Genomic DNA, 22,002 nt, shown 5'->3' on the forward strand with positions numbered 1-22,002 from the left:
TAGAGGCAGTAGGAAGACCAAGAAGTTTTTGGTCCAAATCTACGTCCCTCCACACCTTCCCTTCCCTACCCCTCCCCTTCCCCTCCTATCTTATGGGTCTCCAGTCCTTGTGACTCATTTGATGATGACCCCAAAAAAAAAAAAAAAATAAAAAAGGAAGTAAAGTAATGAAATAAGTTTGTAAGGATTTTTCTTGGCAGTAGTGCCTACGTGGCACTGTTCCAAGCAGCGAAAGGTCAGGATTAAAAGTTGGGTTTTTGATTAAATCCACACCGTGGATTATTAGCACGTGCAACAAAAAACTTTTTAAGTGGTACTAACTCGGTTTAATTGCCTTAACAATTGCTTTAACCCGGACTGTGGGACCAGCTCGGTTCAAACCAAACCAAATATTAAAAATCCTCTTCTCTGGTTAATTGCTCCAAAGCAAAATCCAATTGAGCATTAGCTAAACGATTTTCATCGTAGGGGATTAATTTGGTTGGTTTGACCGAGCTGACCCGATCCGGGTTAAGCTTTTTTTGGATCTATGGCTAACGATTTCTCTGGGAAGAAGCAATGAAATTGGAAGAGGGAAGAAAACCCATGAAGGTCATTATATATATTTTGGTAAACAACACTTCATTTAGATAACTAAAAAAAGTACACAGACATGTGCATGAGTACACAAGGTTCGAAACGAACCAAGGAGCGACAGATGACCAAACTGTCGTACATGCAATAGACAGGGCCAGCCAGGGTAAGGGTTGGGTCAAACCCAAAATGGATCGCGTCCACAAAACCCTTAGAACAAAGACACCAGAAAACCACCAACACCCACAAAGGGGGACATACATACACCCACATAGGGGGACATACAAAACGCCTCAAGGGCGGACACAAAATCCTACAGTTGTGGCGATGGTAGCAATGAAAGTGCGGAGAAGGTTTGGACCTGCCATCCGGCTCTGCCGTATAGGCGTACCTGTCAAGCTCGACGCAGAAGAACTTGTACCCAAAGTTGGAGTTGTTCTCGCGTGTGCACCAAAGAAAAGCTGCAACCAAAGGAGCTGTTATGTGAAAAAAGAAAAAAGAAAGAAAAAGCAAAGTACTACAACCAAAACAACAAAACAAACAAACATAACTAAGGGGAAACCCTAGATCTGGTTATTTAAGCGGAGAAGGGAAAGAGGGAGAAGACGGAAAAGAGGAGGAAACGGAGACGGGAAAGAGGATTCCACCGAATGGGAAAAAGAGAATACAGATAGATAGAGAGAAAGAGAGACTGGGAGATTTTTTCCCCCCCCTCTCTAAACCGGTCGGTCACGGGAGAGAGGGAGGTGAGGAGCAGAACATGGTGGGGGTGTAGGTCGAGATAGCGAAACTGAGAGGTGGAGAGGTTGCGGGAGACAAAGAGAGAGAGAGACGGAGAGAATGAGAAACTTGAGAGTTTTTTTTTTTTTTTTTTCCGGAACCGATCACGGGAGAGAGGCGGAGGGAAAGTGGGAGGTGTGGAGCAGAATAGAGAGGCGGAGAGGGAAAGAGGAGTAGAGGTGGAGAAACAGAGGGAAGTGTGGAGCAGAATAGAGAGGCGAAGAGGGAGAGAGGAGTAGAGGTATCAGGTGGAGGTGGAGAAACATAGGGAAGTGTGGAGAACAGAGAGGCAAAGAGGGAGAGAGGAGGAGAAGCAGGTGGAGGTGGAGGCTCTCCACCTCAAATCGCGGCGGCAACGAACAGTGTCTTCAGAGCATCGCTAGGGTTGCAGAGAATGGTTTCGTGAGGTTCCTGTTTGTGAATATAAGATAAACCATTTAGAGTAGGTTCAGGTTGGCAGTTGAATGCGGTAAATCTGTGAAACAGAGAGCTGAACTAAGCATTCCTTTTTTTGAAATGCAAGCAACATCTTGGAGAAGGGTACTTGGCACAAAAACAGCCATCAAGATAGAGCTCAACTAGCAGCTTTGCGCTGACTAGTCTCTCTTTCCTGTCCTTTTCCAAACGAAAACTTTTCAAGGATCTGCTTTCCGTAAGACATTTTAAAGACTTCTTTTAAGATAACAAGGGGCCAGAATGCCAGATTTTACCGAGAAAGCAAAAGTAAAGGATGTTGAAGCTACTGAAATCGAAAACCAGAATTAAAAAGCCTCTGAGTCATCATCCAAAATCAACGCTTAATCAGACAAATAAACAATAATAGCTGAGAGAGAATTACCTTATATAAATACTTCGTCAACAGTTGCAACAAGTCTAAAACAAATCTCTGGATGCATGAGCCAAGAAATCCTCTTGTGATCTAAAATCTTTTGCATACCAACCATTTAGCTCGACCAATTTCTTTGACTGTGTCAAATCTGGTAATGTTACCAAGGATGTACACCCTCCAATATTCAAGATCTGCAAAGACTCCCACAATCCATTACCAGCTTGAATCTCAGTCAGTTTCTCCAGGTATCTGATTGATAGATTCTCCAAATATTGAAAATTTGAGAGATCCGGTAATCTTTCCAAGGACATGCATCCACAAGTATTCAGAGTCTGTAAGAATTCCAGTTCGTGCACACCATGAATCTCGGCTAGATTCTCGCAATCAACAATCGATAGACGCTTTAAGTTTTTTAAGTTGGACAGATGAGGTAATCTTTCCAGAGATCCACAGTCAATGATATCCAATGCCTCTATGAATTCCAACCCGTCAAAACCATGAATCTCAGTTAGATTCATGCAGCGTTGGATCTTTAGATAACTCAACTTGTTGGACAGATCGGATAATCTTGAAATGAGTGGGCATCTTGCTATCACCAATTCTCGTAGGGACTCCAATCTGCTGAGGCCTGGAATGTGGGTTAAATTCCCACAGTCACTAATCTCCAATGTCCGCAACTCTTTCAACCTTGAAAGATCAGCAGGTAATCTCTCTAATGATGTGGCGTCAATTATCCGTAACTCTTGTAAGCATTCATAGTACTCAAGGAGCTCAATCTCGGATAGTAAAGGACATCCAATGATCTTTAATTTCCTCAACATTTTTGAATCTCGCAGATGTGGTATTTTTCTCAATGAATTGCAGTTCCGTACCTCCAACACCTCCAGAGACTCCATCCCCTTGGCTTCAAATATTTCAAAGCCACTAATCCGTAAGTCCACCAAGGAATTGAACTTCTTGTTCAAGCTTCCTGGTGTAGTTGATGGTGTTAGTGTTACCAATGACGGGCAATTGTAGGCCCAAACTGCAGTCAAACTCGATGGAAGAGGACCTGAGATGCCTCGAACTGAAGCACAATTGCACATATCAAGGTATAATAGACCTTGGGGAAGAGTTGGAACCCATTCAAGGTTACTGCAGTCTTCAAGCGTCAACAGTTCGAGATGTTTTAGGCTTGAAAGCGTTGGGAGTGATGTTAATGATTCACAACCAGAAGCATCTACATGTTTCAGACTTGAAGGAAGATTTGGAAGTGATTCAATTTGGCGGCAATAACTTGTATCAAGCTTCGTCAAGTAGGTCATGCAACCCAATTTCTCCGGCAGCTTTTGTAGTCTGTAGCATTTATGTAATTCAAGACTTTCGAGAGAAGTCAACCGATAAAGTTCATTGGGGAGCTCCACCAGACTCTCGCACCATCTTAAATCGAGCCTTTTGAGTGATGTCAACTGGAAAATTTCACTCGGCAGATCTTTTAGTTTCCAACAGTTACTCATGTCTAATATGATTAAGTTCCTGAGACAACAAATGGATTTGTCAATCTCCTCCAATTTGTAACAGTCTTTAAGAATCAATACCTCCAGCAGTAAGTTTGTTGAGACATCAAGAGTTCTAGTTAATTTATCACAAAACGTGAGATCTAGAACTTTCAGATTGACAGCTGCCTACAAAATTGAATTTATGTATTAATTAGTATAATTAACTCGTGCAGGACAAAATAGAGAATTTCTGTTATTTTTTTCCCTTCCCACAAGATTTTACTATTAACGAATTAAATGAAGTAGAAAGTTTTGTTCTTCCAAACCTTAATGTGCTTCCAGCCAATCCATTTGTCTGAAATCTGACTGCTGTTTAGATCAAGAATGACCAATTTTTCTGGAGAGAAATTGGGGAGTGGATAACTTTCAAAAGGGAATTCATTCCATCTAAGCCATCTTAGCTTTGAAAAAGAATTAGTGATGTTCCCAGATAAATCTACATGATCAAGATGCAGTAACCTTAGTTCTGTCATTGCAGCAAATCCTTCACCCATCAGACATTTATGGTGTTTAACATGAAGTCCTTCAACAGTACTTCTTCCCTACAAAATGACAACCTCAATTAAGTATATTTTCCAAAGTTAACTTGAAAGACCAACGCTAAAAGAATACCTAATTGACAAACCTCCTCACAAACAATAAAAAAAATTATTCAATACCTACCATCTGTTTATTGAGTACTTCAGCGGCTTCCTCTTCAGACCATATCCGAGAACGCTTTCCCGCTTCATCTTTGTTTTCTTGATAAACAATATACCTTCCAAAATCTCGAAGCTGATCATGCATCTTTAGCTCATTATGTTCATTGATTGTTAGCATTGACCTTGCACAGAGAGTATCAAGCTCCTCTTGAGCAAGGAAACCATTCTTTTCCCAAAAATAACATGCAATGGCTTTATCCTCTCCAATTAAAAGACAAGCAACATCAAGAAAAATCTGTTTCTTCTCATCATCTAACTCACCATAACTTACTTTCAAGCTTTTCATGACATCAGTATTGGGAAATTTTTGCAATTTCTTTAACACGTTTTCCCATTTTGATTTTTTCTGTAAATATAAAGATGACCCTATAAGTTGAAGAGCCAAGGGAAGTCCTCCAGTAGTTTTCACAATCTCTGTTGACAGATCCCAATAATCAGTTGGAGGTTGGTCAGTTCTAAATGCATGGTGGCTAAAAAGGACAAGTGAATCATTTGAATTCATTTCATGGGGTCCATAAGTTATTTGGTTTGGGGCAACCATGGCATTTCTACTTGTGATAATGACCCTACTTCGAATACTAAATGATTCACCATCTCCAACCAAAAACTTTACTTGATCACTATCACTGACATCATCAAGTACAATGAGGACTTTTTTGTTGTGGAAGCTTTGCTTGATCAATTCAAATCCCTCTAACTTGCTAGTAATATTATGTTTTTCTTTGATGAGTTGGTTTTGCAAATATTCAATCCCATGTTTTTGAGCCTTGTCACGAACATCTTCAATGAATCTATGCTCTTCAAAATGACTGAAGACTTTACTGCAAACAGCTCTAGCAATTGTTGTTTTTCCAATACCACCAAGACCATGGACCACTATAATTCTTCGGTCATTAGATTCTATGTCTAAAAGCTTCAGCATCTTTTCAATATGAGATTGAATTCCAACTAGGTTGTTAGGAATAATGGAACGTCTTCTTTGCAATTCAATCCGAACTGTTTTAACAACTTCTTGAATTAACTTCCCTTCATACCTGCATAGTCGAAATAAAACTTAATAATGATAAAATGGTTTAGGTGATGAATGGATGAAGAATCCTTAATAGGGAAAAAACATTAAGTGGATTAATATTTGGGTCTCATTTGTATGCTTTTATTTTTGCATGAATTTTCCATCAAAATTGTCCATAATGTTCCAGTTATAGCATTTTATCAAGGGCTGCAGTAGGCTAAAGTTCTCCATCTAGTTGTCAATTCTGTTGTTTCAGGCTACCAGCTTTGGGTCAGTTAATCCCATCTCCTACTAGGTCATGGCTGATATATTTTGAGTCTCTTTTGTTGACAACATCTACCTTCAGTTCCTTTTTGTATTTACCGTAAGTTTGTTATCCAATTACCTATCTTGGAGGAGATTGATATCAATTGTAACCCAAGACAAAGAGAGATGTATAAATCTGTACTGAAATTCTCTTGTGGTTTTTTCTCTTTCAACAAAAAAAAAATGAAAAAGGAAATAAAGTTCATAATGAGAAAATAGAATGCAAGCAAGCAAAGCAAATAAACAATATCCCATATGTCAAATTTTGAGGGACCTTCACTGAATATATATATTTAACATGATAAAAATTCATATCAGCAAAGAAAGGGGAACTGGATAACACAATTACTTCTCTTTTAGTACATAAAAGAAATTGAAATTGATGTTATTTATTTAAAAGTATATATAATGAAAAACTTGGATGTTGATCCTACTTTGTCATGGCCCTTAAGATGATACTGGTTTTCCTCTTCTAATTATCTTTCACTTTTTATTGTTGGGCAAAACTCTTTTTGGTGTTAGTTATTATTCTTTTCTTTGCCTATTTAAAAAATCTAATAATAACCATTTTCATTCAAAAATGAAAAGCAGTTTTTTTTATAAATTTTTTGTAGAAAAATGAAAAGCAATTCGATAATAATAAAAATAAGAGATTATAAAATAAAAAATAACTTTTGATTTTGAATACCAAAGAATGGTTTTATAATTTTTTCTGAAGAAAAAAATCCTAAAATTAATGTTTGAAGTATTAGCATCGAGTATCGTATAGGTATGTGATCTTGAGAGACGATGCGTCGTATCAATTATTTTATTGTACCAGTCAATACATTTTGATGAAATCCTATAAAGTGCCCTTTATAGATGTATTATATTGACCATATCTAAATGAGTACACATCCTATCATGGGATAATTTTAAATTATGCCTAAAACCCCTAATAATTTTAAGAGTAAATATCACTTATCTCCCCTATTAGCTGGCAAAGATATCAAACACCTCCCTTCTCATAAGTTTTTTGGTTAAATTTTACTTTTAGCATTCAATAATTTTTTTAATCCCAAATTGCTCTCAACTAAAAAGATGTTTTAACTTAGAGCATATTGCACTGGCACCCTAAAATGGAGGTCTTAAAGCATTGACACCCCTCTTTATGTTTAAAAAGCACAAAGACCCCAAAATTGAATTTTCGCTAGATATATTTGTCAAAATTATCACTGAAAACAGTTAAATAACTATTTATTCTCAAAAGTATCCATATAATAAACAGTGTTTGAAAGGTTTTCAGTTACCAATTGGACAAACATATCCAATGAAAATCTAATTTTGGGGTCTCTGTACTTTTTAAACATAAGTGGGGTGTTAGTGCTTTAAGGCTTCCATTTTGGGGTGCCACTAGTGCAATTTGCTCTTTAACTTAAACTCCAAATTATTCTCAATTGCCCTAATAGTTAAAACCAAGGTTTGACATTTCGGGTGTAGGGGTACGTGCCTATTGACACCACCGACCCCGAATTGTCGCTGAAATTTTGATGACAATTGCAAGGATTTCGGTCTAAGTTTCTTTTTTATTTTTATTTTTATAAATAATAATTAAATTAGAAGGAGATATAAATATTATCTTATGATTTGATTTCTAATTATAAATTTACAGATTTAGCCCAATTTTACTTTATAATTTTAATTTTTTTTTTCCAGTTATAATTTCAATCAACCTTACAAAATTTCAGTTACTTCTTTATTTTAAGGTATAACAATTGGGATAATTACTATTGCCCCCTTATACTTTGGTTTTATTACTAATCAAACCCCCTTCTTTGTGAAATTACTATTGCCCCCTCATTTCTAATGGTGTTAAGTGGCTGTTAACATCAAATTTGAAATGTCTATTTTGCCCTTAAAATTAAAAAGTAAAAATATGGCATTACCCTCATTTATAGAAAATATATTGCATGTCAATTATATTCTTAAAATCTTATATTTTAGAATTAGTTTTGGATTTGGTGGGACCACATACTTATGATTGTGAAACTTTCACGTTCCACTTAAATTTTTCATAATCACCATGATGGAAGTTTTACAAACAAATTAGCATATAAGATCTAATTGATAGAAAATTTGGTAACATACATAATGGTCAGCATATATTTGGTGATTTTCAACTTTCAGCTTTGAATTAAATTTGATATTTCTTAATATTTTAGTTTCTATTTAATTACATCTTTTCTTTATTTGGTGATTTATTTTTAGAGAAAGAAAATCACATCTTTCCTTTATTGGGTGGTTTCTTTTTAAAAAGAAAAGTGAAATTAAAGTTAGTTTTTTCCTATTAAGGGTAGTACTATAACTTAAAAAAAGAGCAAATAAGTAAAAAGATAATTGCAGGGTTATTTTTGGGATTTTGAAAAAATATATAGATGCCACATCGAGGAGAACACGAGCTTAACGGTAGGGGGCATTAGTAATTGTAGACAAAGTTAAAGGTTGGAATAGTAATTTTAAAAAGTACAGGGGATAAAGTAGTAATAAAATAAAAGTATAAGGGGACAACAATAATTATCCCATAACAATTTTACATAATTTCAATTACATCTTTGTTTCTAATTGATTTCAGCGACATTTGTAGGGGTATCAGTCCATTTCTTTTAATAAATAGTAATTATATGAGAAAAATATACAAAGATTACCTTATGATTTGATTTCTAATTATAAATTTATAGATTCAGTCAACCTTATTTTATAATTTCAATTACATCTTTGTTTCCAATTATAACAACTTTACATAATTTCAATTACATCTTTGTTTCCAACTATAATTTCAATCAACCTTACATTTACAATTTGGTTTTCAATTATAATTTTCATCAAACTTATTGAACCTTACCATACTTTATATATTTTAGTGAATCAACTTTACCTTTCACCTTAACTTCGTAATAAATGACAAAAAATGGCCGAAAAATTTGTTTGACAAAAAAAAAAAAGGACGAAAAATTGACCGTTGATGATATATCGGCAACTTTTGGCAAAACTCATGATGGCCATGGGTTTCGTGTTGGGGGGGGGGTTCATCCGATATGGCGATATATCGTCGACTTTTTCTACAATGGTTAAAATCCTAAAGTACCGACAATTTTTTTACATGACACCCCCTATTATTGGGGTGAAACTAGTGTCCACTATCATGGCCTAAATTACATGGTACCCACTTCCAGGATTACAAGTTAGACACAATTAAGATTTTTTATTAAGTGGGTGTAAAATGACATAAATGCCCTTTGGGCAGTAAAATGACTTAGGTGCTCTCATACCCAACCCTTAGGTGATCCCTTCACCCATCTTCTTCATATACCTTGCTGGAAACCACTCACCTTTTCTAGAAACCACCACACCCCCTCCCTGCACCACCGGGCACCCCTCTCTCTCTCTCTCTCTCTAAAGAACCGACGGCGATGTTACCATCAGTCTCTCTCTCTCTCTCTCTCTAAAAAGAACTGACAGCGATGTTACCATCATTAAGTTTCCCCAAATCTCTTGAAGTATTATTTCCCTTTGTGATTAGTTAAATATTTATTCTTCTTGTTTTTCTTTTGCGTTTCCTTTTTTTTTATTGCAATGCAGTAAGGTTTATGATTCTATGCTTTGCAACTTCAATTAAGTGTAATGCAACTTCAATTAAGTTGTTACACTTCTAGAATGCATTTTCCCCCCTTCCCTTTTAGGCTTTGATGTGACTGTTACGGTCATGGTTCGTTTGATCATAATTGCTCTACTTCTTTGTATTGTATATGATATTTTGATCCTATATCTTTGGGTTAGAAATTTTAATTTGAGGTCAAGTGATAGCGTCGCATTTAATGTAAGCATGATAACATTTTATCTTGTGCTTATCATTGCTTGATCTACTCTTTGTTCTACACCTACATTATGATGTGATGCATCCAAAAATTGATCAATCCTCGGGTTCCTTCAAAACAATGTCAAATTTGGGCTGACTTAGCGGTCAGGAAGCCACCTCCAAAGGTTAAGTCAATAAGTGAATCACCATAGAGCTCCAGTGAGTTGCGGAGCTTAATTGAAAGATGAGAGTGGAGGGAAACGATTCAGTTACCTTTCCTTCATGTTGTGCGCAGTGGCGGAGCCACGTTGGGACCGGAGGGGGCCATGGTCCCCCCCGGATTTTTTGAAATTGTAAATATCCTTGTTTTTTTTCCTTATTTCTCTATATTTAAATGTGAAATACCACTATTTGGCCCCCTCCAAAAATTAAAAATAAAAATTTAAGATAAAGATGATGGGTACAAATGTCATTCATAATCTCTATCTAATGGTTATCATTCAATCCCTAGTTTTAAGGAATAAAATGTTAAATTCTAATAAAAAACTAACTCACGATCCATGAATTTCTCCTTATATATTCTCTCCTATTTTCATTTCTATTTATTCTCTTGTGAATCTCCTATTTTATTCCTCTTTTTTTTCTTTTTTTTTTCCTCAACGTCTCACAAAATATTGAAGTAGTTAGCAAATTTTGGAATTTTCTTAAATCTTCTCCACATCAGGTATTCACTGTCTCTTTCTCAAATTATTCATTACTCTCTCTCACACTCACGAATTTTCTATTAATTTACCTAATTTTTAATGTAGACTCTACATTAAAATATAATAATATATTCTGAGATGGGACCTACAGTGGGTCCCACATTGCCCACATACATTCGGCCCCCCTCCATGTTCAATCCTGGCTCCGCCCCTGGTTGTGCGTTAGTTTATATAAGGTTTACCTCCTATTTGTGCTGTGCTTCTTCTAAAAACGTATAATCTATATGATATTATGGATGGATCCTCTCTTTGCCCACCCTCTACCATCACTGATAATAACAATGTTGCAATTTTCAAGACAAAACCTGACTACCAAAAGTGAAATTGCTAGGATCAACTATTGATATGTTGGCTAGGATCAACTATTGATATGTTGGCTAATTGCTTCCCTCACTGAATTTGTTCGTATTCAAATTGTTGGATGCACTACACCTCGAGATGTATGGTTGTAGCTTAAGTGAATCTATTATGTTTCTTCACCGGCCACATTATGCAACTTCACCTTTAGATTCAAAATGTTAGAAGAGGTAACAGCAGTATCCATGATTAACTCCTTCGAATCAAAACTATTTCTGATCAACTTGCAACCACGGGAGAGCCCATGAAGAACTTGTGTCTCCACATTTTGAATGGTTTTGGAGTTGAATAATCTTCAATCGACATTCCCCCATCTCATATGGTGAACTACAAGGTATGTTATTAACTCAAGAAATTCATTTGAAAGATAATTGTCTAGTGCTGATGCATCTCAGCCTATGGCAAATCTGGCCAGTAGCCAACCTTATGGAATTCAACCTCCAAGACAGCCCTATAGAATGCTTTTTCTCAAAGGGGTAGATTTGGTCGTGGACACTTCCCTTCTAATTGTCCCTCTCAGTTAGCTTAGTCACCTTTTCAGGTTGGTGGCACTAGACCAAGAATCATCTGTTAGACCTGTAGTTGTCTTAGCCATAAAGCCAAGGACTATTATCAACACTTCAACCATGCAATTCAAGGTACCAAAAAAGCACATCCTTCTAGGAATATTTCTGAAATTTCTAGTGCATCTATTCTAGAAAATATTGGAGCCTTGATTCTAGAGCAACTTATCACATTATCAATGCTCTTGACATCCTTCATGTTGCTCAACCCTCATTGGGTTAGATTGTGTTTTGCCTACTAGTAAGACTGGTAACATCTCTATTGGTACAAGTTCCTCTCCGATATATCCGAATTCAATTATTTATATGCCCTCTTTTTGCAACAATTTATTATCATCTCAAAATTCACAAGGGATAACAACGTTATGTTTGAAATTCACCCTAATATCTTTTATGTGAAAGATCATACGATGGGGAGATGTCTCCTTCAAGGCAGCATTAAGATTGGATAGTATCAACTTCACTTGGGAAAATCCTCTTCTCTTGCAATAACCCCCGTGTTTCTAACTCGGAATCGGTATTGCAGGTCTGAGTACCGAAAGCTCCAGCTGGAAGAAGCCGTGGGCAACACGAATGGAAGCCCGTGGATCTGGATAGCTGGTGCAGAACTTTCCTTACTGGAAACCCAAAGAAGATCCAGTCTGAACCCAGATGGACTAGACAGATGGATTTTCAGCATGAGACAGGCTGAGTTGGAAGAAGCCTGTGAATAAGGTAAGAGCCCCCCACATGTTGGTTTAAGTTGAAATGGTGTTAGGGATCAATTGGGAGAGCAAAGCACCCATGTACTGAAAAGTAATATAGGGCGGTTGCTTGAGGCAGTTGATTGGCTACCCAACCACCCCAAGCGCTCGGTTGGTTGGACTGCGGGATTTAAACCCTTTTTTGCCTTTGACACCCTATAAATAGCCATCCACGACATAATTTTGAATTATTATATTCGTGGAGGCTGTTGTGGACCAAGTAAAGGCTGTATACATGTTGTTTGTGGTGAAGAACTCTCGATTTGCGAAGAAAGCTTGAATCTTACTTTGACTTTCAGATCTTTTAGAGGTTAGTTAAGCACTCTCTTACTTCACTTGCATTTTTTATTTTTAGAGAGTAGTTTCTTCCTCTAAATTCCTATAGTGGTGAGTTGGAGTGATTAGACCTTTTTCCATCGATGATCTTGATTAGATCATGCTAGGAGATGGATTTTTATATCTGAAACATGGGCTGATCTTTGTTGAAGAAGATGATGTGGATTCAAATTATTCTTCTTCTGTGATCTGATGTGTGGTGACCTTTTTGGAGTCCTAGGGATGAAATTCGGATTTAGATCAAGCCAAAATGAGAGCGAGGATGGGTGATCAAAAGTCTGAATTTCAAACTTGGAATTCCATTCAAGAGTGGAGCGGTTGCTTAGGCGGTTGATTGACCCAACCAATCGCCTTAAGCAACTAGCCTACTTCCAGAGGCTCTATTGATGTTGTTCTCGCTCTGTTTGGATCCCGACCTTGATGAAACTTCTTAATCCTAGGTGATCTTTGAGGTCTGTTGGAATGGTTATTTGAGAGATTGTTACGCTTTTCCGTAATATTTTTGCTAAGACAGGTAAGGTTGCAATTGCATGTATGACTAAATGTATGATATGATGATCTAATTTCTTTTCTAAGCATGATCATACTTTTATTACTTGTTGTGGTTAGTGTTGTACATGTCTATATATGAGTTTATTGTCATGAGTATTGATTGAAGCATTGTATCATTTTGCTTATGTGAATGATTTGCTTGTGAGTGACTATGATTAAGGGTTATCCGTGCTGTGTACTCCTAGCTTGGGATATTAGGGGCTGTGGTATGGGACACTGTCCTCTAATACCCCTAGAATTTTCATAGTTGTTGTCCTACATACCTAGGAGGTCTAGAGTGCATGGTTAGGTACCCCCACATGCTACTACCTTTCGATAAGAGTATTGAAGCCGAATAACCTGTGATGACAATGACGTGACTCTGTTTCATCCAACATCGGTAGTCAGTCCGTGCAGAGAATCAATGGTTCACTATTGGTCATGCAATGGAAGGTTTGCATATGTTAGGGTTGGGATCATGGTCATCCAAGAGACGGCTTGAGTGTTTTGAGGAGACATGAAACAATATGTGGATGACTATAGGGCTAAGGAATGGAGTCTAATAGAAGTAAGCAGTCCTTGAGGATTTTCATTCCTAGGTGGAAAAGGATATTATCGAGTTGGTTGGTGCCATAAGGGAGATATCTGGACCACATGTAGTTTGTTACCATAGGACCTTGCGTTGGGCTAAAATCCCTGACATGCACCAGTACTCATGCCAATGGTCGTGGTGAAAGAGTGTTGAACTAAACCCCAACCATGGTTGATTGATGAGAACTATACCCCCTTGCCTGGCTTCCCAACAGAGGTAGCCAGTCCATGAGAGATCAAAGTTACAAGACCTACCCAGAGGAGGACTGGTGTTCTAACTTGAAGCATGTCTACTTGAATAGAGACTTACATAGTTAGCTAATAGGTGCATCCATATTTCAGTAGATTAATGTTCCATCATTACTTATCATGTGATCGTGATATCGAAGCATATATGGGATTATTGCCTTATTGAGTTCGTTAGAACTCATTCTTGTGGATTATTTCTATTTTTCTTCAGATCACTATAAAGAAACAAAAGAAGTTCTATATGACTGAGAGAACTCCAATGAAGACCTTGAGGAGACGCCAATGGGAGTTGGTGTTGCACAACACGAAGCTTCTTGTGGGTGCATGGAGTGCTCTTATGGCACCTACTGATAGGAAGAGGTTCCAAGTGGTTCGTCATTTGGATAAGTCGATTATGACCCCATTTATTGAGAAATTAGTGTTAGTCATGAGAAAACAAGAACAAGAGTTAACTATGATGCTTTCCCTTTTTTTTTTTTTTTGCTTCTGCTAATACATTCTTTTTATTATTCCTTTGATTTCATTTACTGCTTTATTGAGTTTTGGAACTCTTTACCCCTTATATTAATGATTAAATTGTTCCTTGCTAATGATTATGGTATTGTGTGGATTTATTATTACTGACCGTGTTACTATGGATCACACCCATGGGTCATCGAGCGGGTGGGGTGTGACATCTCCTAAAGCATTGGTTGGAGAAAAGACTTCTTTTTTGAATTGGCATTCGTGTTTAAGGCATTCTAACTCTAAAGTCATTAAAAGTTTGATTTGAAGTTTTGATTTATCGATTAGTTCAGAAAATTTTGTTTTTTATGTGATGCTTATCAAGAAGGAAAAGTCACAAACTCCACTTTCACCCTTCTAATTCTATTTCTTATGGACCCTTAGATTTAGTATTTTTGGATGTGTGGGGACCTCCGCCCATTGAGTCTATTGATGGTTATCACTATTATGTTAGTTTTGTAGATGATTCAGCAAGTATATATAAGTTTTATCCTATGACTGTCAAATCTAAACTTGTTGAAATTTTTAAAAGGTTCAAGTTGCTTGTTGAGAACCTATTTTCTAGACGTACTAAACGTTTTCATAGTGACTGGGGAGAAGAGTATAGAATTGTCTCTACCTTCCTTTAACATATTGGAACTAAACATAGACTTTCTTGCCCTCACACACTTGAACAAAATTGGGCTGTTAAGCGTTGTCATTGACATTTGTAGAGACTTTGTCATAGAAAATTTTGGGTGTGTGCCTTTGAAACTGCTTTGTTTCTAATAAATAGATTACCCACCAAAGTTTTAGAAAATGTTTCTCCCAATTTCAAATTGTTCAAAGTAAGGCCTGATTATGATTCTATGAGGATTTTTGGATGTGCATGCTATCCTTGCTCAATATCATATGATAAAGACAAGTTGGAATTTAGGTATGCATTACATATTTTTATGGGATATAGTTCCGGCCACCAAAGATATAATTGGTTTAACCCTAGCACTAGGAAAATTATTATTATTGCTATGTTGCGTTTGATGGAAGGTGTTTCTCTTTCTCTGCCAGTGAGGTAAACCCCACACCAACCCAACCATTTCCCACAATTTTAGGACCACCACCTCTCTTGGGAACCCACCAAGGCCGAACTCCCCTCCTAGGGTTTCTCTTGCTGACTCTTACTTCCCCACACCACCTACTGAGTCCCACACTTCCAAACCTAGGCTTCCTCTCCTAGCCCCCATAATTCTATAGTTTCCTCTAACCCTTGGGCCAAATCAACTTGACCCCATGATTCAGCTGGTTGTTGATCTCTCTTATGAGACTCAGGAAACCCTACTCACCACCACCACCCAACACTCATTCGACACCCACCCCATCATCACTCGATCTAAGGCCAGTCCTAGGGCTCTCATCATTTCTATCATCAATATTAACCCTATCCAAGTTGAGCTACTTCCTTAATCACTTCAAATAAATTTCCTCATTGGCGGAAAGCTATAGATGAAGAGTTCACTGCTCTCTAAAAAAATGTTACTTTTCATGATCTTTTTTACGTCTCTATTTGAGCTAGTTTTTTCTAAACTTCTTTCTTGTTGGTTTAAATTTCATATCATCTCTATCTTTATCCTAGTCTATGCTTATTCTAGATTGTTTTGGCTTTCTATGTAGTGTTTTTATGCTTCTAACACGTTATCTCTTATTTGTGTGCTCCTTTGTTGCTGTTCCTACTTCTTGTTTCTTTGAAATTGTGTATTTCTATTTGTGCTTATGTCCCTATATTTGTGATTTTTGTACCCCTTCATTGATTATTGAAGGAAAGGCTTTTTGGCATGTTTCATTTTTACCCATCATGAAGTTTCTTTCATGGAATGTCTGGGGTTCAAAAAAGAAAATTTACAGTATGTAGGATGCTAAATTAATCTAACACAAGGATCCTGATGTCCTTTTTCTGTGTGAAACTAAGTGTGCCTTTCACTCTAATCTTATGGATTTTATAAATCACGCTTTTTTGCACGGGTCTCTGTGTTTGAATATGCTAGTTCAAGCAGTTTTAAATTTTGAATGTGTTTGAATGTGCTAGCTCAAGGGTCTAGGGGGGCTTTGGTCCTTGCAAAGTCTTGTATTAAATTTTCAGTTATTTCTCACCATTTTTCTTTCGTTGCTGTAAAACTCTATGACTTACATTTTGAATAGATCTCTATGTTTGTTTGTGGCCCCCCTCAGTATTGTCCTAGGAAAGATGCGCGGGTTTCTTTGCATTCCCTCATTTCTCTCCCCTCTTCCTTTCTTTTTGCGTGGAGACTCTACAACTCTGCTATGCTTCTGAAAAAATTGGAAGCCCCTTTTGCCTTCTCCTGCTTTACCTTATTACTTGAATGTTTGTTTGACTTCAACCTCGTTGGAATTGCTTTGCCCTGGCAAGAATTTCACCTAATCTAATAAGAAACCTCCCCCCTCATTTAGTGTGTGAACGTTTGGATAAATTTTTTCTGAGACATGATTCCCTCTGTCTCTTTCCTAATTCATCCCTATCCTACCTTCCAGCCATTGAGTGTGACCATAATCCTCTACTCTTAAAAACTAACCCTAATTTGATGATAGGAAAGAAACTCTACCACTATCAAGCAACTTGGCATCTCTACCTAGAGTTCTTTAAGGTAGTAAGTTTTTATTGAATTCCCTATGTTGAGTATGGCCTGGAAGGGAAGTTAGCAAATCTTTATCGTTTTCTTTGCAAATGGAATTGTGAATCTTTTGGTAATATTAATAATCTTTGTATGCAAATTGAATCTGAACCTGAAGCTATCCATGAATCCCCTACCCCCAGTTGGAGTGCTTACAATGCAAAAAAAGATAGTTTATCTTAGATTTACATTGCTGAAGAGTTCTTTTGGTCTCAGACTCTAGACATAAGTACATTTCTCAATGAGATAGAAACACAAAATTTTAACATTATATTGCTAAAACAATGTTTGCCCCTAGTAGAATTAATTTCTTAATGGATATGATGATGTTGTTGTTTCTAGCCATGTACAATAGCTGCTTTATTTGCAGACTTTATGTGTTCTCTTTACACATCATCTTCACCCCTTGACTCTTTTTTTTGTAGAATGTTTATTCCCAACACTTCAACCATTGTTTCATTTTCAACCTTGACTGAACCGCTGAATATAGATGAGATAAGAAGGGTTGTGTTCTCCCTGTGGGCTTGTAAAGCCCCTGGTTTAGATGGGTTTCAAGCCATTTTTTCCCCAAAAGTTCTGCAATACTATCTATAATGATCTCAATGTTTTTGTGAAGAATTTTTCTGGCAGATTTGCCATCAATCACACTCTTTTATGTTTCATTCCCAAGAAAAATGATGCAGTTTGTGTACAGGATTTTGAACTCATAAGTCTATGTAATGTAGTTTATAAAATTATTGCAAACTTGCATGCTTTATGGCTTAAGCATTTTTGTCAGGTATTATCTCTCCCATGCAAGGTGCTTTTGTGCCATATAAATGAGTCATTGATAATATTTATATTCGACATGAGATTTTTCATTACGTGTGAATTCACCTTGTGCTAAGTCTGGCAATGTTGATTTAAAGTAAGACATGTCTAAGGCCTATGACAACGTTGAATGTGAAATCATCCCTCGGGTAATGTCTTTTTTAGGTTTCAACCCAAAGTGTTATAGCCTAGTTGAGCATCTTATCTCCTCTGCATCTTTCTCCACCAAGCTTAATGGATTGCTTTATCAAGGTTCTCTGGGACGAGGGCCGTAGGCATGGATGCCCTCTTAGCCCTAACGTATTCCTTCTAGCCATGGAGGTCTTTTCCAGACACTTGGTAAAGTAAATGACTAAACATGTTCAAAGGGATCAAGGTAGCTAAGCAAGCTCTAGAGGTAACCCATCTATTCTTTATTGATGACTCCTTCCTTTTCTGTTATGCCACCTATGATGATATGTTGGCTGTTAAAGCTGTAATTGATTTGTTCTCTAGTCTAACTCACCAAGTTATCAATCTTGAGAAAAGTGAGGCTCTTTTCAACAGAAATGTGTCTATAGAGGACAAACAAAGGGTTCTTAGAATTCTAGGGTTTAGGGAAATGTAGAAGAATGTTGTCTATTTAGGAACACCCTTGTTCTCCTTTAGGGCTAGGTCTAGAGACTTTCAACCCCTACTTAATAAGATATGTAGGAAACTCTATGTTTGTAAATCTAGATCCCTATCCTTTGTAGGAAGGGGAGTTCTTGTTTAATCTGTGATTTAATCTCTTCCGCTACAACATATGAACCATTTGACTTTTCCTAAGGTTACTTGCCTACACAAGTACCCAATCTGTTTCACAAGAAGGGAAGAAATTGACCCTTGTTGTGTGGAACAAATGCTATCTACCTAAGAGACTGGGTGGTTTGGGTTTCAAGAAGATGAAGGAGTTCAACAAAACTCTGTTGCTACATAGGGGCTGGTGACAAATCCACCTGCGCTATGGTGCCAGATTCTATGTGCAAAATATTTTCCATCTTCTTCCTTGTTTGATCCTAAGGTTGCTAGAAAATCTAGTTCTAAAACCTAGAAAAGCTTATGTTCAATACTAAATTTGCTCAAAAGAATGGTGCTTAAATGTGTGGGGGATGGCAAGAACACCTCTTTCCAGTTTTGACCCTTGGGTCTACTACACCCCGGATCAAAAGATTGGTGTGATTGATTGCCATCTTCACTCCCCCTTTAGTCCAACTATGGCTAAATTAGTCTCTTCCATCTCTTTGTACCCTTCCTATAATTATTGGAAATCTGTTATCTCATCTTTTACCTCTAGACTTGTTGGCCAAGCAATTTTCTTATTAAAGCATAATTCTATGAGCAATGAATTTACTTCATGGTGGAATTTTTTTGGAAGTTAAATATTCATCCTAAATTCAAACTATTCTTTTGGCATCTTCCGAATGCAGGTATACCAGTTTGCTCTACATTATCCCACTGCATCCCAATTCAATTAACTTCTATTCTATATCATGGTGGTTCAAAGTCCCAGTGGCACCTTTTTCTATCTTGTGAATGGAGCAATCGTATATGGGCAGCAGGACCTCTAGGGTTGAGGGAAATTTTTTTTTTCCATGGAGATCTTTTCTTCACCTGTGCAAATCTATCTTTTCAGATTCTAATCTTAATAAAGCTCCCCTGAAATGGATGTTTTGTGTTCATTTGAATCAGTATGTTTCAAAAACAGTACCCCCAACCCTATTAAAAATATGCAATCTAATTCTTCCTATATTTCTAAGCTTCACATACCCCCCACCCCTCCCGAGCTTCATGAGGACTTTTCCCAAGAGACTCCCTATGATTGGATTCCATCTTGTAATGCAATATATTTGGTCTAGCTCTTGAAAACCCTCTCTTAATGTGTGCAGGTATCTTTAGTCAAACACTTATGAAGATCAGTTGGTGCTTTTGTGTGTATTGGAATCATAAATTCCAACACATTGAATTAGGAATAGGGGTTGAGGGGATGTTCTTCCCTGACATGCTTCTTTGTGCTTAGAAGGGATTATCCTATTTTAGTGGATCTCTACCTGCATCGACCAATGTGTGGTACATGCTCGAATCCTGATAATGTCCTAATGTTCATCATCCTCTTTCACACCCTTGGCCACTAGACACATCTATACTATGCTTCGCATAAAAGAATTGATAGGTTGGGTTGCCCTTGTGATGTTTCATAATTCGACTCTTTTAAAATGGTTTGCTAGTCTAGCCAAGTGGGCCCTCTACATGCAAGGCCCCATGACGCTGTTCAAAATTATACATCAACATCTTTGTACTTGTTCAGTTTTTGACTAATTCATTAGAAGTTCTTCTTTTTGTAACCAAAAAAAATATATCATATGACAATCAATATTTTTAAGCAGAACGCCAAATAGAGTGTTTCGAGATCGGTGCCATATTCTGTGAAAAGGAAGACCCACAGCAAGAAAAAGGAGAAACAAAATATATAATGTAAAAAGAGCTTAAGGATCTTCTCATTTGCACAAAACCTATTAAAAATATTAGTTAAAGTGACAAACTTTCTTGAAACCTACTAAATTGAAAAGATCCAAAACAAATCGGTGCAAAATTAAAATCAGCCTCATTTTTTTTCTTATATAATGGAAAAAAAATATAAAAAAAAAAAACCTCTATTGTGCATAGTAATGCACTTTTTATACCAAATAACTAGCTTAGATTTAAAGCTTGATTTCAAATTTAAAAAGTCTAAAATAGCCTTGTAGTTTCATTGCTTTCTCAGCCAATTATTTAGTATATATGTGCACTGTTGTGATAGCAGATGATGTTTTTCCATAATAGATCTAGTCAATTTTACTTAATTTAAATAAAAAAAATCTATAAATAAAAATCCGTTTAAGCTAGGTTAGGAACATAAAATAAAGATAATGTTGAAATGCGGTAAGTAGAAACTTATAAAAGAAATAAAAAGTGTTTTAAATTTTAACTTGCCCATAAATAAAGTTGAGTTGTAGTTATTTATTTTCTTTTCTAGTAGATCTGATTTTGTGACTTAAATTAAAAGAAGAGATTACGTACAAACTATAATATTATGGATCCAATAAAATAGAAGTGTTGTGTTGGACTTACATGTGCTCCTTCAAATGCCATCCAACGAGTTCTCCAACATTTTTTACAGCTTTTTTCCATCCCTGTATGATCGTCTCTTCATTATTCTTCTGGTAATCTTCCAAGACTTCAGCATATATTTCTACTAAATGCTTTTGGTATTTATCGAGGCACATATTGTATTCCAGGGGGGCATTCGCATCGAATTCTTCCTCGTTTCGTACATCCCTTGGTTCAATTTTGTAGAAAATGGGAAAGATGACCTGATTCTTTGACTCTTTGCATTTGAATATCTCAACCAATTCATTGAGACACCACTTGGTAGAAGTATAACCCTTTGAAAAGATGGGAATGGAGATTTTTGACTCTTGAATTGCAGTGTTTAGCTGATGACCAATCTTGTTTCCCTTGGTGAGTTCATTCTCATCCCTGTAAGTTTGAATTCCAGCTTCAACCAAAGCATGATAGAGGCAATCAGCAAAACCAGTACGAACATCTTTACCACAAAAGCTCAAGAACACATCATATCGCCAACCTTGAGACGATGATTAAGAAGAAAAAGAAGAAGAAGAAGAGGAGAAGGATGCCATTCAATCAAATTGCTTGATAATCAATCGACGGATTCTTTGAGATGTGAATGCTGGGTTTTCTGAAATCTGAAGTGTTAGAATCTATTTCACCTCTTTATATTTGTGAAGTCAATTCCCTCTTCGTTTCCTAGCAAGTGGCTCATTTTTATATTTTAATAAAAAAGATTGAAAATTTAAAAAGAAATCAAAGAAAAGCAAAACCACACTAACACGCGAATTGGCAAAAAGGAATATTTAGAAAACGACAAAATCATTACAACTGTGAGCTTTTGTCTTAAACTATTAGAAAACGACAAAATCATTACCGCTGTGAGCTTATTGTCTTAAACCATTGAAGAACCAAACACAAAATTGCATTAAAACTTTCAAACGCAAAGATGAAAAGAAAGAAAAATTACATAGACGCCCCTCCGTTTCCATTAACACTATGGAATATCCCTCAAAACCAAAAAACCTGAAAAAACCCCCTTCCACAAACGGTTTATAATCATTAAAAATCAAATGATTTCTGTTATATGATCTTATTACACCCTACAGGAGTAGAAAATCTCTTATACGTAACGTACCCCTTTAGTTTTGTATATACTCAAATTATAATTCCTCTTTTTATGTTGGC

General features: G+C 36.7%; 1 protein-coding gene across 1 annotated transcript; it reads right to left on the reverse strand.

The window, feature by feature from the left end:
* Nucleotides 1-1,728: 1,728 nt before the first annotated feature.
* On the reverse strand, nt 1,729-21,428 carry LOC149011750 (disease resistance protein RPV1-like). The gene is made up of 4 exons (XM_089161203.1): nt 20,818-21,428; nt 4,384-5,455; nt 3,987-4,262; nt 1,729-3,846 (listed from the first exon to the last, which is right to left on the reverse strand). Exons 1-4 carry the CDS (start codon nt 20,970-20,972, stop codon nt 2,227-2,229), a joined length of 3,123 nt encoding a protein of 1,040 aa, XP_089017329.1. The 5' UTR covers nt 20,973-21,428; the 3' UTR covers nt 1,729-2,226.
* Between the last annotated feature and the right edge of the window lie 574 nt (nt 21,429-22,002).

This window comes from Hakea prostrata, chromosome 7 (genome assembly GCF_041222555.1).
Source record: "Hakea prostrata isolate BN-2017 chromosome 7, UWA_Hpros_2, whole genome shotgun sequence".
NCBI lineage: Eukaryota > Viridiplantae > Streptophyta > Magnoliopsida > Proteales > Proteaceae > Hakea > Hakea prostrata.

Coding starts and splice junctions, on each gene's coding strand:
- LOC149011750 (XM_089161203.1), bottom strand. CDS start 20,972: ATGTGCCTCGATAAATACCAAAAGCATTTAGTAGAAATATATGCTGAA. Junction 4,263..4,383: donor AAGTACTCAATAAACAGATG/GTAGGTATTGAA, acceptor GTCATTTTGTAG/GGAAGAAGTACTGTTGAAGG. Junction 3,847..3,986: donor TTGGCTGGAAGCACATTAAG/GTTTGGAAGAAC, acceptor TCAATTTTGTAG/GCAGCTGTCAATCTGAAAGT.